The 15,921-nt window shown below is 39.5% G+C and overlaps 1 protein-coding gene across 3 annotated transcripts in view; it reads right to left on the bottom strand.

The window, feature by feature from the left end:
• The window catches only part of GALNT7 (polypeptide N-acetylgalactosaminyltransferase 7), a 143,056-nt gene that overhangs the window by 12,562 nt on the left and 114,573 nt on the right, over nt 1-15,921 (bottom strand). For 2 of the 3 annotated variants that reach the window (XM_066387900.1, XM_066387898.1), the window contains exons 4-8: nt 13,032-13,162; nt 12,709-12,788; nt 10,206-10,388; nt 6,953-7,070; nt 4,479-4,601 (exon numbers count right to left, since the gene is read on the bottom strand). In XM_066387900.1, coding sequence (XP_066243997.1) covers nt 4,479-4,601; nt 6,953-7,070; nt 10,206-10,388; nt 12,709-12,788; nt 13,032-13,162 — 635 coding nt within the window. Of the gene's footprint in view, nt 1-4,478; nt 4,602-6,952; nt 7,071-10,205; nt 10,389-10,527; nt 10,711-12,708; nt 12,789-13,031; nt 13,163-15,921 lie in introns of all 3 variants that reach the window. The other variant, XM_066387899.1, reaches the window with a different exon arrangement.

Raw genomic sequence — 15,921 nt, 5'->3', positions numbered from 1 at the left:
AGAGAATATGCTCTATCCTGCTTCTAAAGGAAGAAATTGATACCTAGAGAGGGTTTATGAGAAGCTGATAGGCATTGGTGCTCTTCCCAGAACTGTCTTCATATCACTAACATATGTAGGGAAAAATCCTACTTCAGAACCATCATGGTAAACAATAGCTGTTTAGTAAAACACTTCTTTGTAAGTGGCTTAGTTGGTCTTCTTACTATAATAGTGCCATTTTAACATGACCCAGAATTAACTGGATGTTTTCCCCAGTTGGTACACTTTAAGAAAAAGCAACTAAGGAACAATAAAATCAGCTGACATTGTGATAACTGACAAAGATCTAACTTTTCAGGTTTTATTGAATGCTGTGTGTAGGCATGAGTATATGTGACAGACTTAGTACATACTCAATCTAGTCTCTTGGTCTTCTCTATCATGCATCAGCAGACTTTGTCAATAAAGTCCCAGAGAGTAATTTTTGGCTTACTGGGTCATACAGCTTCTGTTTCAACTATTCAACTTTGCTGAAAAAGTAGTCATAGACAATGTATAAACAAGTGGGTGTGGGCTGTGCTCCACTACAGCTTCATTTACTAGAAAGGGCTGGTTCTGGCCCATTGGCTAGCACAGCTGACCCCTGCTTTACATCAGGAGTAGGAAATCCTACCATTCCTATCGCATTTTTTTCTAGACTACAAGACAACTATCAAAGGGTGAACACTGTCTTGCAGGTATGTTGTTGCAAAAGCCAGTGGCTTCAACAAAGCTTTAAGCAGCAGTATTCTAAAAGAGTATGTGATATTATAGCTAAATATTTTGAATCCTTGCAAATCTATCAAAATTAGACACCATCCACATCTTCTAGATACTGATGAATGTGAAGAATTAAGTATACACACATAGGATTATAGCAACAAGAAGAAATATTTGCTTGGGGTAGAGAGGTCCAGAGGGGCATCACGGGATGTTGGATGGCTCAATCTTGAAAGAGTGGTTAATTAAGAATCGTATTGAGGCCCTGGCCGGTTGGCTCAGTGGTAGAGCATCAGCCTGGCGTGCAGAAGTCTCGGGTTCGATTCCCGGCCAGGGCATACAGGAGAAGCGCCCATCTGCTTCTCCACCCTTCCCCTTCTCCTTCCTCTCTGTCTCTCTCTTCCCCTCCCGCAGCCAGCCGAGGCTCCATTGGAGCAAAGATGGCCCGGGCGCTGGGGATGGCTCTGTGGCCTCTGCCTCAGGTGCTGGAGTGGCTCTGGTCGCAACAGAACGACGCCCCAGAGGGGCAGAGCATCACCCCCTGGTGGGCAGAGCATCGCCCCCTGGTGGGCGTGCCGGGTGGATCCCGGTCGGGCACATGCGGGAGTCTGTCTGACTGTCTCTCCCCATTTCCAGCTTCAGAAAAATACAAAAAAACAAAACAAAACAAAACAAAACAAAAGGATCGTATTGAGGGCAAAGAGAAATGCAAATGAAGTATGACAGATCAAGGTGCATTCGCAGTCCTCTAAGTAGTTTACCATGAGCGGAATGCAGGCCTCAGAGAGAACACTTGCCTTGCTTTCCTCATTTTAAGATGAAAACAGTCATAGTCTTTATCTTATAGTGTGTTGTGAACATTAAAAAATTAGATTTGTGTCTGGTACCCAATAAGCAATCAAAAAGTATTGCCTGACCAGGCGGTGGCACAGTGGATAGAGCGTCGGACTGGGATGCGGAAGGACCTGGGTTTGAGACTCCGAGGTCGCCAGCTTGAGTGTGGGCTCATCTGGTTTGAGCAAAAGGCTCACCAACTTGGACCCAAGGTCGCTGGCTCCAGCAAGGGGTTACTTGGTCTGGTGAAGGCCCTTGGTCAAGGCACATATGAGAAAGCAATCAATGAACAACTGAGGCGTCGCCACGAAAAACTGATGATTGATGCTTCTCATCTCTCTTCGTTCCTGTCTGTCCCTATCTATCCCTCTCTCTGTCTCTCTTTCTGTCTCTGTTTAAAAAAAAATATTAGCTATTAATAACATTATTGTTATTTTTTTAAAGGAGATATAAGTTTTATTCTTTAAATGAGAGTCACCAAAAGGTTTAAGCAGGTAACAGGCATTGGATTTAATTTTCAAGGGAATAACACTTGAAACATGGTGAGTGGAGGATAAAACTAAAGGACCCTACAGGTGATGGCCGACAGCCAAGTGGGAGGCTGTTTACATCCATGGGAGAGATTTGAAGATGTGCACCAAGCATAGAAAGAAAAGGATTTGAGAGATATATATGAGGTGGACTTGTCAGGGCTTGCTAAGATGAGAGGTGAAGTGGATATAACCCTATATGCCCCCTAAATCTCATTCATGGCAAATAGAGAATACAGGGAAAGGAACTGCTTTTGAGGAAAAGTTTAAAAGTTTGACTACGTTGAGTTCGAAACAGCTAAGTGGATAATTCTAGAAGACAGTTGACTACAAAGATCTGAAGCTCAGAAGACAAATGGGCTGGATAAGTTGACGTAGGCCAATGGCACCTTCCCCTTCTGGTTGAAGTATGTGGTACGAGAACTGGAGAAAAGAAAGTGCCCGGCACAGTCGAGGCACTCACTGCTGAATATGACATTTATCGGGTCAGTTTTATGAAATGTACATTTAATTTTTAGAGTGGTTGAGTATTTCCCTCTCATCTCTGTTCCTTTTCCTTGCAGTATAGACCTTCATGAATCAATCTGACTTTTTATTAATTCTTCATGATTATGGTCCGACTGAAAGGGCAGGTTCTTTTCTTGCAGTGGCAGTCAGACCTGGAGTTAATCTGGTGCTATCTTTGTTTCATTGTGAATATTTTAATCTCAACTCCTGTTGTAACTGGGGCTCTATTTTGCCATTTCTAAGATAACTGGTCCTTAGAAAGGTGCGTCCGTGTTGCTTCTTTAAGTCTAGCTATCTCTGCTTTTGTTACCTATTTGCTTTTTGGGAACTGCCCCAAGTTGCGTCTGCAGCCAATAACAAGCTTCCTTCTGCTCTTGAGTTGGTTTAGCACTCCAGAAAATGAAGGGGAAGAGAGTCATAGGCTCTTTGAACTTATGACAGCAGTCCAACCAAAGACACTTCAAAGTTGTGCCGTCAAGGATAGAGCCCTTCATCCTCCTAGCAATGGAACATTTGGCTTCTGTATGATGCTTTCCTAGTTTGTCCAGGGTCTGTGGGACAAAAGCTATTAATCTTTTGCAAGAACTGTTCAAAATCTGATTTTATTATAAAAACTAATATAATTAATTTTTAAAAACCAAATGAGGCCCTGGCCGGTTGGCTCAGCAGTAGAGCGTCGGCCTGGCGTGCAGGAGTCCCGGGTTCGATTCCCGGCCAGGGCACACAGGAGAGGCGCCCATTTGCTTCTCCACCCCTCCCCCTCTCCTTCCTCTCTGTCTCTCTCTTCCCCTCCCGCAGTGAGGCTCCATTGGAGCAAAGATGGCCCAGGCGCTGGGGATGGCTCTGTGGCCTCTGCCTCAGGTGCTAGAATGGCTCTGGACGCAACAGAGCGATGCCCCAGAGGGGCAGAGCATCACCCCCTGGTGGGCATGCCGGGTGGATCCTGGTAGGGCGCATGCGGGAGTCTGTCTGACTGCCTCCCCGTTTCCAGCTTCGGAAAAATGAAAAAAAAAAACAAAAACAAAAAACCAAACGAAACCCACCATCCACCACCGTGCATTTAGGAAGATGTCTATAGCACGTTGCTGTGAAATTAGTCCTCACGGGATATGGTGGTTTGTCATTTTGATGTATTTGAAATAAGTATATATATTTAAAAATAAAATTTTACTCATTTGTGACTAATAGAATCTGGTGTTTTACTTTCCACTAGCTTACTACAGTGTCAGTTTTTTTCTGAATTTAGTTGTGATGCCTTCATGGAGAAAATTCAATACAGGCATCTTAATCCAAAAAGGATACAATGAATAATCTCAAAGAACAATAACATACTTGATGAATAAACCTAACCTAAGGTAAAAGGGAGGACCTGTGTGACTGCTTAAGTGATTTTCCCCATTCAGTAAGCTAACATTTACTTGACTACCACAGCACTGGTACATATAATGTTACCCTGTTTCCCCGAAAATAAGACCTAGTGTAATTTTTTTCAAGCTTAGAAATATAAGGCCTCCCCTGAAAATAAGACCTAGTGCATCTTTAGGAGCAAAAATTAATATAAGACACTGTCTTATTTTCGGGGAAACAGGGTAGATTGTTGTACATGGAAACAGAGTCATAAGAACTTCTTGATGGAATTCAAAGTTTGGCCGGTTATGCTGATGTTTGTGATGACATGACTACAGTATATTAATAAATGTCGATTTTTTTGTTCAACAATAAATGTGAATTCTTGTTCATGGAAAAATAAGGCCTCCCCTGAAAATAAGACCTAGCGCGTCTTTAGGAGCAAAAATTAATATAAGACACTGTCTTGTTTTTGAGGAAACATGGTAGTTCCTCTCCACTTTCAACCAAAAGACTTACCTTCAGAGTTGGGGAAGACCCAACATAAATGGGTGAAGGGTTCCCTTGCCAGCCCTCAAGACGGTAGATATGTCCCACACGAGAACAAGGGACAAACAGTAATTTGCCACCACACTGCCATATCTAACAAGGGAAAACACATACAGAAGTTGTTTCAAATGCCAACATAAATTATAGCTGAAAATTTGTCTTGTAACTGTAAATCTGAAATCTTAATTAGCTACAGTGTCCACAGGGAATTTATAAACTAAACAAATCTTAAAATAACTTCCTTGTTTTTCAAACTTATATAATAACAAAAAAGGCAGCAGGGAAAGCAATAATATACTCTTCCCACGTACTTGTAGCTCACAGAACCTTTTTGCAAAGTAACCTTGCCAAACGGTGCAGATTCTCCATTCCTAACATCACTGTCATTTATTTCCATTGCTAATATATTTCCCACCTGGGTGATTATCATAATAATCTCCTGCCTGGCTTCTTCACCTCTGGCATGTCTCTCAATGCTTTCCTTATTTATAGCAAGATATTACTCTAGCTGAAGGGCAGTATTGGGTCATGTTAGTCCCTTGCTTAATATCTTCAATGCGTTTCCACTGCTTATCAAATTAAGTAAAAATCTCTTAGCTCAGCATGAAAGGCTCTCTTCAATATGGTCCTAACGTACCTGTCCACTTTATCTTCCTGGATGTCTTTCTTAATCATGCTGTCGGATTCTGCTAAACTGTGCTCCTCACTGTTTCCTGAATATATACTTCATGTTTCACCTGTGTTCCTTTACCCATTCTATTTGCCTAGAAGTCCCCCACCCCTTCCTTTGAGGCAGGACAGTAAGAAACCAGAACAATTCCTTAGCAATTGGAACGAGGAAACTGAGATAGATAATTGATTCAAATTGGCCTTACCCATCACCCTGACTCACCTGCCTCCTTCTCCCTTGTGTGACCACTCCCTTAAGCATTAAGCCCTCAGGACAGTGAGGTTTTGATCAGCATCAAATAATCTTAGAAATAGCCATAGAGTTTCAGTCAAACTAGAGGTAACATCTAGGCCTCAGTTGGGTATCAGTGCCAGGCCCAGAAAAGCAGCAAAATCAGATGAAGCAACACCATGGCTGGCATTAGAACCAGGTGCAATGACCATTAAATCCTCACATTAACACCAGCCAATCAGTAGAGCGCAATAAGCTCATTTTGATGAATCATATTAGAGGACATATCTGGAAAGCTAATGAAAATTCTATTGAGATCCTCACTGACACCACTCCTAAAATTTCTGCCATTAGAAAACAAATAAAAACCCTTAAGACAAAAAACCCACACGTTCTTTCTTCAGGCATGTATGTATCTTTGCTTCCTTTCCCCTAAGCTCTAAGTCTAAGGGTTACCATAAGACTTGTAACCTGGGGAGCAGCAGGCAGCTGAGATCTCCTCGGCTAACCCCTTGTACCGGTCTCCAAGGGCCCTTCTTTTGCCTCTGTAACTTGTTTCCTGAATCCACACAGCCCAGCTGGCTCACTTCTGCCTCTGTGATTTTCTCTCTAAAAGGTCAAGGCAGCTCTTTGAGCAGCTTGCTTGAATCTTCACTTCCAGTGTACTTTCACTGTGCATGCTAAATAAACGTCCTCTTGCGCTAGAGTTCTTGGCTGTGAATTCTTTCTTTGCCAAATTCAAGAACCCAGAGTCGGCAACAACGGTAACATCTCTATCTCTACTTACTGATATCATGCCCAGTTTTCTCATTCTGCCTCAGATTCTACCTCCAGTGGGATGCTGTTTCTTGATCACACCAACCAAACAGCATTCTATCTTCTTATCACATTATAAATTTAAGTAAAATTCTAATCTCTTATTGACTGTCAGTTCCCTGAGAGCACAGACCAAGTTATTCTTCTTACAGTGTTGAGCACTGGACCTTTAAGACAAGAGGCAATGCATATTTGCTGGACTCAAACTGTAGTACAGTTTGAGCTAATGTGGCAGTGTTGGAGCACGGAAGGTATCGGTGCTCAAGAACTGGCTCAGTGTGGGGCTGCTGCAGGAAGGCAGCGCCACCGTCTGCCTGAGGATGCAGTCAATGTGGGATCTGCTTCTGTCCTGAGCCATGCTCCATAGTAACAGGGGGAAACTGTGTCAGCAGGTGGTCAGATGTGGCCCCAACACATGCAGATCCTCCAAGGATCTTCTGTAACAAAAGGCTCCAATGTAGAGAAAACCTCGGGTGGGGGCTAGATGAAGAGGTCCTTTTATTTCTGAAGCTTGCTGGCCTCAATTTTCACGTAAGCCATGTAAATATGTAGTAAGTGTGGAGCTTGTATTCTGCTTACTTTCTTCCAAAAGCATACATTTTTTTGCTAGTCATTCCTTTTAATTTAGAGAAATGTATTCAACAGTTTTATTCCCCCAAAGAATTCGGCCTTTATCTAAAAGTCAGTCACAACTTAGAAAATGCCATCTGTTTAAATGAACTGTTACCTTGTATGAGATCTCAAAGTTTTCGCCACCCCAAATCTGGAGACCTGGATCATACAGACCGAGTTCAAAGAAGAACTCTCGTTCAATGGCAAACAATCCACCAGCCATGGCTGGGGACCTAAAGAAAAGAAACACTTCAGTAACCATTAAAGACAAACCCCTTCAAAACAGACAACAAGCCTTTTTGGAATACAATCTAAACAATGCATAGAAGAGATAAAACTGATGGCCAAACATTAAGAAATTATAAAGCCTTTGCAAAACTATCTGTTCATAACTCCTTAATGAATTTACCAAAATTTCTAATTGAAATGGAGTTATATATACTGCTCACAAAAATTAGGGGATATTTCATAATGAATATGAAGCGATAAAATATCCCCTAATTTTTGTGAGCAGTATATATACATAGTTCATTACCAATTAGAGCACTGCATCATTTCACCATTAGAGGGAGCCTTGGTTCCTTTGCTGATATAAAAATTAAGCCTCTAGATTTAGTAAAAGTAGAATTTTCTCTTTCACTCCTAAAAACACTGAGCTATACAACCCTGGTCTGCTAACTGCTCTCGCAATGATTCATGAGTCATTATGGGATGAGCAAAACCATACACCATGAAAGTAGCCTGTCATTTTTTAATTTTATTGCTCAGGGGCTTGCCAAATAAGGGTGTAATTCATCTTAGAACAGTCACAGTTCATTCAGAGTTTGCAAATGTAACACAGAAATGACACAAGAGAATTAGACATAGCTATTTACTATGGCAGGAGGTAGCACTGCAAAAGGGTGATCTGTGTGGCTTCTTGAATGGAATCTTGAATTTGGTACTCTTTAGGGACAAGAGAGAAAAAGATTTGGTAGCTTTTTAGGGACAAGCCACTCTCATCATCAGAAGTGATAGGGGAATAATTTATACCCTGTTACCTGCATCCTCCACCCCGAACAATCAATTATTAATGCATCATGATTCGTAAGGAGATGCCTCTCTTAAGAGTACCTTTTCCAGCCTGACCTGTGGTGGCGCAGTGGATAAAGCGTCGACCTGGAAATGCTGAGGTCGCCTGTTCAAAACCCTGGGCTTGCCTGGTTAAGGCACATATGGGAGTTGATGCTTCCAGCTCCTCCCCCTTCTCTTTCTTCTCTCTCCCTCTCTGTCTCTCTCTCTCCCTCTCTCCTCTCTAAAAATGAATAAATAAAAAATTAAAAATTAAAGAGTACCTTTTCCATTATCGCACCTAATATTCAATCTATCACTAATTCCTATTAATTCTGCCTTAAAACATATCTTGGATCTGTCTACTTCTTTCCAATTTCACTGTTACTGTCCTAGACCAAGCCACCACTGCTTGGACTATGATAGCAACTTCGAAACTTGTGTCATTTATTCTATTCTGCCCCATCCAAGTCTAATCACAGAGCAGGCAGAGTGGACTCAGCCTGGGTCCCATGATGCCAGCCTCTCTCTATTCTGAGGCTCAGCTGGCTGACCTTGTCCTGAGCCCTTCAATGCTCTGCTCGTGCCTTGAACTCGCCAAACTCTCTTTTGTCTCAGGGCCTTCACCTATGCTGCTCACTCCCCTGAAATGTTCTTCCTCCTTTTCCACAGGGTTCACCCCTCATCCTTTAGGTCTCAGCTCGATGACACTGCATCAAAGAGGCTGTTCCAGGTCCTCCAGGCTGGACAAGGTTCCTTTTCCATAAACCTTGTTTTCCTTCATACCACTTAAGCAGTTGCTGTTCCACAGTTCTTTGTGTAGTTTTCTGTTTAATTTCTGTCTTCCCCACTGTATTTTAATTGCCACAGGGGAACAACCTTTTAAAAATTTATTCCCAGAAAATAGTGCCTGGAACATAGTAAGTACTCATTGACTACTTGTCGAGTGGATAAATAATGAATCAAGTGATATTTTAAATATTAAAGAAAAATCACACTGGGGCAAAGTTATTTTCTTATGTCCTCTCATCTTAGAATATACTGCCTAATTCACTAAACATTGGCACTATTACATTTTTGGTTCTATTTTCATGGCATAATTACTTAACTGCCATTTAAAATTACTATTATAACTTTGCCTTTTTTATCTTTAAATATATTCCCACTTGTCTCAGTATATATTTGAAAATGCATCTTAACATAAAATACAGGGAGTTCTCTAAAGAAAAACCTCCCTTAAAATCTTCTAGCCCACTTAAAATTATTTCTTTACTAGCCCATGGAATTGTCTGAAATAAAAATATCATCATTATCTCTAATGTTTTCCTCCCAGAATTATTTTAGTCAGGTAAGTGGGTAAGCATTATCCTGGACTATTTTGAAGAACTTCAAAGGGAAATTTGGAAAGTGTCAAACTAAGCTTAATGTTCTATAATTTCCTTATGTTTGCCATTTCAGTATCTTGATACTGTGACATGCCCCAATCCCAGCAGCATTTGCATGACTTTGGAAATACCTTCCCAAAACAGAGTTCTAATATTATCAGTAGTGTAACAGGGAAAGAGAAACCAAAAGCAGAACCATAGATCAGGAAAATAAAGTTAGACACATTTAGAGGCCTACACTAACATCTGCCCAAATATCTCATTTGGAGTCACTCTTTGGAATGATAGCTAAATGGGCCAGTAAAAGACCCCAAAACAATAAAACAGCTATTGTTCTGTTTGAACAGCCACAAGAAGGGACAAAAGCTGATTCTAGAACATAGTTTCTTTTTTTTTAAAGTTCTCTCCTGAGGAGGAAGCAATAAAGGATTCTGTGTAACAGTTGCCAGAGGCACATATTTTTATTCACCTGATTTAACGAGTACAAAATTAGAATTTAAGAGTTAATGTACAAAACAAAAGGAAGTAAACATCTGCCCCCCAAAATCTCTTGCTAATGCTTTCATTGCTAACATTACACCCAAGGCATCAAAGTGGATATAAAACTTGGATAACTAGTAATTTATGCATTGTAAATTGACAGAATGATTTTTCTTTTTTTTCACTTTTGGAAAAAGTGATCCAAATCCACTATTGGATCTAATGCCATATAATACATAGTCTCCCTGAAAAAAGTGGAACCTGTATATAGGGAAGAAATAATTACAAAGAAGCTAATGTGAATTGAAACCTGTGAAATAGAGCAAGGAAAGAAGTCTTCAGAATCTAAGACAGCATCTACAGTTTTAATACCAACTGTTTTAGCTTGGTGAGAGGTTAATAGGTTAGCAGCAACTGGAGAAAAGAAAAACATGTAAGTGATTTAGTGATTACCGATATGGTTCAGTTTTTGTCTTTCTCATTCTCTTCTCTTGAGGGGTCAGAGGTACCCGTTTCCAGAGCATACTCCAATCCCATGCTCCTCGAGCATACCCATCTTCGTCACCACCCCCTTGGGGTACAATTTCATAAGTGTTGCCATTTATGACATCTATAATCGGCACAGTGCAAATGGTTCTGTATTGAGTTGATGATGGCGTCAGAGATGAAATGGAAGGGTGTGTATGGACCCACATATATACACGGGTACATGGGGAAAGAAAAAAAAGCACTCAGATAAACATTACACGTAAGAAAATAAAGGAGTCATCTTTACCGATAAGGTTCAGTTTTATGTTTTCTTTTGGCCTTTTCCTTGTGGCTTAGAGGAATACGTTTCCATAGTAAACTCCAGTCCCAGGCCCCTCTGGCAAAGCCATCTTCATCCCCACCTTGCTGTGGTTCAATGGAATACTCATTCCCATCTATGTAATCTATTAGAGGCACAGTGCATGTAGTTCTGAAACATTTACAGAAAATGAAAGAGCATTTAAGAACCCCAAACTGACTAGTTTAGCGTGCCTAGCTATATTATTTCTTTTTTCATTGATTTGGGCATTTTTTGTTGTTGTTGTTTGCATGGTTTTGGGGGTTTTTTTGCACTTGAAGACTTAAATATTTAATGGGAAGTAGAAGTAAATAAATGTTCTACAAAAGTCAAGGAGTCTCTTTTCATAAGGAAAGGCTAGAGGAGAGTATGCCTTGGCTTACAGACAAATGTCAGGGACAAAGAGTCACAACTTTTAGCTTAATAGTGCTTTGTCATTGTCACTTTGGTCCTATAGGCAACTTTTTCTTGGTAGTTTTGTATTACTTACAAGATTTTCCTGCTTGTTACTTTTCCTCCTTAGTCCTCCATTATAAAATAAGTTTGTGTGTGTGCACCCATGTGTGTGTGTGTGTGTGTGTGTGTGTGTAAAAAGATACCTGTTATATCTTTAGCACTTCTCCAAACTCTTTCTATTCCTTGGAAGCAGTTATTATGAAAATCTGTTTCTATACTTTTTCTTGATCATTTTTCTTATTCCTTTTTATTGCAAAACCTAGCTATCATTGAAAAAAAAAAAAGAGTGCTGTATTGTATTCCTGCCTTTTTAAAAAATGAGGGGAAAAATCCCTCAAGACCTAAAATACTTAAATGTGCCTGAGAATCTAGAGCAAAAAATCCCTTGTATGTGACTTCAGGAAAATGCATGCACTAAATGGTGCCGAGACAACTCTATTAAGATAATTTAGTCCTCTGCTTGTTTCACTGCACATCTCATCAAAAGAAATTCAAAAATGCATTTCCTAAAATGGACATTACAGCTTTTCATAATTCGTATTAATGAGCTTTTTAGATGTTCAAAAACCAAGGAGAAGGGAAAAACAATGGGGCTTCAAATTTTGATATGATGGCAGTGGATTGAGCAAGGCGTGTTATTCCCTCTGGAATAACTCCCATGGGACAGTGGAGGGTTGCGGTGGGGTATGTGGGATGGCCACAAAGTCCCGTGGAAAACCACTTCCTTACTGCCCCGGAGGACTGCCAGTTTTCACCTGGAGGAGTGAAGGTTTGTTTTCTTTCCTCACTTCTCACGAGTCTCTGATTTCTTAATAACTGGTGCAGTGTAAGGTATCCCAGTGAGATCTCGGTTTGACAATTTATTAGCTGTCTGATTAGGGCAAATTAATTAACTTCTCTTAGCCTCAGTATCCTCATCAGCACACTGGAGCTAATACCTATCCTGCAGGGGTGCTGTGAGGATTAAACAAGACAGCATGTGAAAAATGTTTATAATATGACTTCACATTAAACCTTGTGATGCCTAAATCCTCCCAAGGTTTCCTTTGACACATGCCATTCGCCATAGGGCCTTGATTTATTTTCCTCAATTCTGAAATAGTCAGATTTCTGCACTAAAAGTAGGGGTGGCTTTTGGAACCAGGAAATGAACACTGCCTTCTATTGTTTCAGATATTTTTGTAAATTTAATGGGGAGCACCACATTTCCACTGAAGAGCTGCCTATTTCTGAACTTTAAAGTTTCTATAGGAACCCAAAGCCTTGACCCAAGTAACAACTGGTCCTTACTATCTAGAATAACAATGAAAATGGGCATTAAGGAACAAATACATATAATTTCAAAGCTTGTTCCTTCAAACCTGTAGAAATGTAACTATGGTATAGAAGGAGCAATCACTGTTAGTCTTAGAGAAAGCTTTGGGAGCCAGAGGAAGTCTCTAAACCACAGATGATTCTCAAATCAGACAGGCTTATTCCAAATGCCCACCTGCCTACATCTGCATCAGCCCCAAGTATCAGTCTAACTCAATCCCAAGGAGCTGAGTGATAACACTTAAAACAGAACATTTGATGTTCAATGGCACTTGAGTCAGAAGAATGAGAATGTTATCTGTCCTTCTAGAACGAAGTTTACTTTGCAACCAGGAAAGCAAAAAAGCAAGGTAATGTTACCTGTCCTTAGAAATGGGGGCTACAAGTGGTGCATACCAGTTAACTGCCACCTCACAGTGGGCATCAAGGTATATCAAAACCTTAAAAAAAAAAAGGCAGGGTGAAAGAACACTCATATATGGTTCATCATATATCACACACAATTTGAAATTAGATGCTAGCATAAGTTAGCATTAGAGTCAAATTTGACACATAAGTTTTATCTGTCTAGGACAGCATTTTCATTTCAATTAAAAAAAGGCAGTTAAAATGAATATGATCATTTAATTACCAAATCCAAAGTGATGCCACTAGAGAGATCAGCAATAAGACATGCTTCCTACCTGTCCGAGTTTAGCCTTCTGGGCACCAATACTACGTGCTTGAATTAAACCTTCTCTTCTCTCATTTCGAAAGACCTTCACGAGGCCATTCCACAGTTTAATATAGTCATCTAGTTTTTTTTTTAAGTGTTCTGTAAATAAAAAATTAAATCAGCATGATAAATTCTATTTATGTATGTAAATCAATTACACTATTACTTTTCTCAAGAAACGGGGATACGCAAAGGTACTTCTGGCAGTCAGTGATTTAATACAGACCAGATTAAATGTCTAATCTATTGGGAAGTAAGGTGAAGGTTATTATCTGAGTTACAGTTTGAGCTTAATATGCCTACAAAGAACTGATAAGTCTGAGAATGATTAAACATCTCTCTAAACATTAAATAAATGACGACTATGTCAATGACATAAAAACTTAAAAATTTTTTTAAACTAAAAGAATTAAAACTTAAAAATTCACATGTTACTGTCCTATCCAAAAGCTTTCAAGCACAGTATTTTGTTTGATTTTGGCAGAAGCAATAGTTCCGGATTTCTAAAGATATACTGCTCATAAATAACAATTTGACTGCTCTGGACCCCACAGAGGATGTAGGTAAACATTTGTTTCTGGGCCATCTTTCTCCAGGTATAATCAGTGGCCAAGGTTATAGCTTTGGTGTAATGAACTTAGTTCCACTCAAGTTGGCAAAAAACAATCAAGAGATCCCATTTAAAGCATCAACAGGAGTATGTATGTATGTATGCATATTTATAAATATTTACACATTTATATAATAAATATAAATACATATATTTGCAATTTGGTAGAGAAAATTTTGTTATAAAAACAAGATACATTTGCCAAAGTTTCCATCCTGGCTTCCCAGTTGCAAGAGAACAGTTTTTGTTTGTATTACAATGAGCCCATGAAATTGGCCCATCACAGCTACTACTAGCTCCTGGATCCTTAAAAGATATTTCTTGTGGACACAAAAATTATTTTTAAATTGTTTAAAATTTTGGCCCATGAGCATTGAAAACATAGCTGTATTTAGTGAGAGCTAATGGTTAAATGGGCAAATCAGACTGTACTTAATCCTTCACTCATTTTTAGGGAACTGATAATGACGAAGACACCCACACATGGATATTCAAAATTGAGAAGAAAAAATTTTCCCTTTTTGTTGTCCATTTTCAATGATAGTTAAAAACAAACTCCTCATGCTAAATTATATTTTTCCCCAAGAAAACTGAAGTAATTTTCCCTTCAACTTAAATTTTCTTAAGCTCCTACCTTATTGTTATGATGATTATTATTTTTAGCCTGGTATAGTGCTAAGTATTTTTTTTTCTTTTTTTTAAAGCCCCTTCTGAATTGTATTAGGTGCTTTTTGGGATATGCAATTTAAATAAATCTGTAACAATTTTTACAGCCAGAAACAAGTTCATGGCCTGTTCTTCAAATTTACATGCTTGGTAAAGGTGGCCCAAAGGGTAGATGGTGAATCAAATGACTTCTGGCTCCTTTGGGATCTCGCACTATGACAGACTGTACAATATTAATGTTCAAAGTATTCACCCTCTTTTCCATGGTGGGTGAGTGATTGATTATCCTCCCCAACCCACTGATGTCAGGTTGGGCCATGTGACTTGCGGCGGCCAAGGAGAAGGGGGGTGGAAATGACTTGAGGTACTCATGAGCAGAACTGTTAAAATCCCACTAGCGCCTCACCATGCCTTTTCTTCCTCTCTGCGTCTCAGGCAGGCAATGTCTGAGATCAGACTGCTCTGCTAGCCTGGGCGCTGCAGTGAAGATGTGGGCGGAGCAGGGCTGACCCTCAGGGAACAGGTAGTATGAGAGAGAGAACAGTATACTATAACCCTTTGCTGTTACAAGCCACTGAGAGCATGGGGTTGCATTTTATCTTGACCCCACTCAACCTCAGCTGACTGATGCACACATGCACAAGGGGTATGCTCTATTTAAAGATCCCAAACCTTGTTTTGAGATGATACTCTAATTTCCAGAAACCCAAGTGTTGTAAGCAGCCAGCTTCTTTCTGAGGTTTTATATTAGTAAAGTATTTTGTCTTTAAAAAAATAAAAACTTATAACTCAAAGTTCTATTTATTGATTGATTTTAGAGAGAGAGAAAGGGAGAGAGGGAAACATCGATTTGTTGTTCCACTGATTTGTTTTAACTGGTTGATTCTTATGTGTCCTGACACAGAATCAAACCCACAACCCTGGCGAATTGGGACAATGCTCTAACCAACTAAGTGACCCGACCAGCATTAACTCAAAGTTCTAGTTTCTGAATCTATTGGGAAGAAAGAACAAACCAAAATTTCACTCCAGTCAGATTTACCAGAGACTACATCCTTTTACAGAGGATGGGACTGATAGAGTTTAAGGTTGTTTTGAAATTGAAACAACTAATTAAAGAACTCTGTACCTTTATACTTCTGAAGGCTATAAGCTAAGCAGACCCTGCAGATGGTTGATTTTAAAATGGGTTTTAGGAGACTAAATATTAGAGGTTTGTAAGAACAGAAGTTCTGATCACAAGAAAATTCAAGTAAAATGGGGAAATAAAAAACCTGAAGTCCCAAATTTTCTTCTCCTTTTCTGGTGCCAAGCAGTTATTTTTAGATGGCAAATACCCTTTGGTGTATCTTCATAATCTTTTTTAGAATATGCTAAGATTTTTACTTGTGTTAATAACACAGGGCTTCTTAAAATCAGGACAATCATAGACATGGGATTTCTCAGTCATTTTTATCGACCTAGGTTTTTCTAAGTCTAAAATATTGTTAGTACCAACAATATCACTGTAAAACATATTTTTAAATACTAATATTTATCTCGAGATAGGAACAGGAGGTTTTTTTTTGTTTTTGTTTTTTCA

Source organism: Saccopteryx leptura, chromosome 1 (genome assembly GCF_036850995.1).
Source record: "Saccopteryx leptura isolate mSacLep1 chromosome 1, mSacLep1_pri_phased_curated, whole genome shotgun sequence".
NCBI classification, from domain to species: Eukaryota; Metazoa; Chordata; class Mammalia; order Chiroptera; family Emballonuridae; genus Saccopteryx; species Saccopteryx leptura.
Note: the sequence above shows the minus strand (reverse complement) of the source record. Positions and strands in the feature narration are given on the sequence as shown.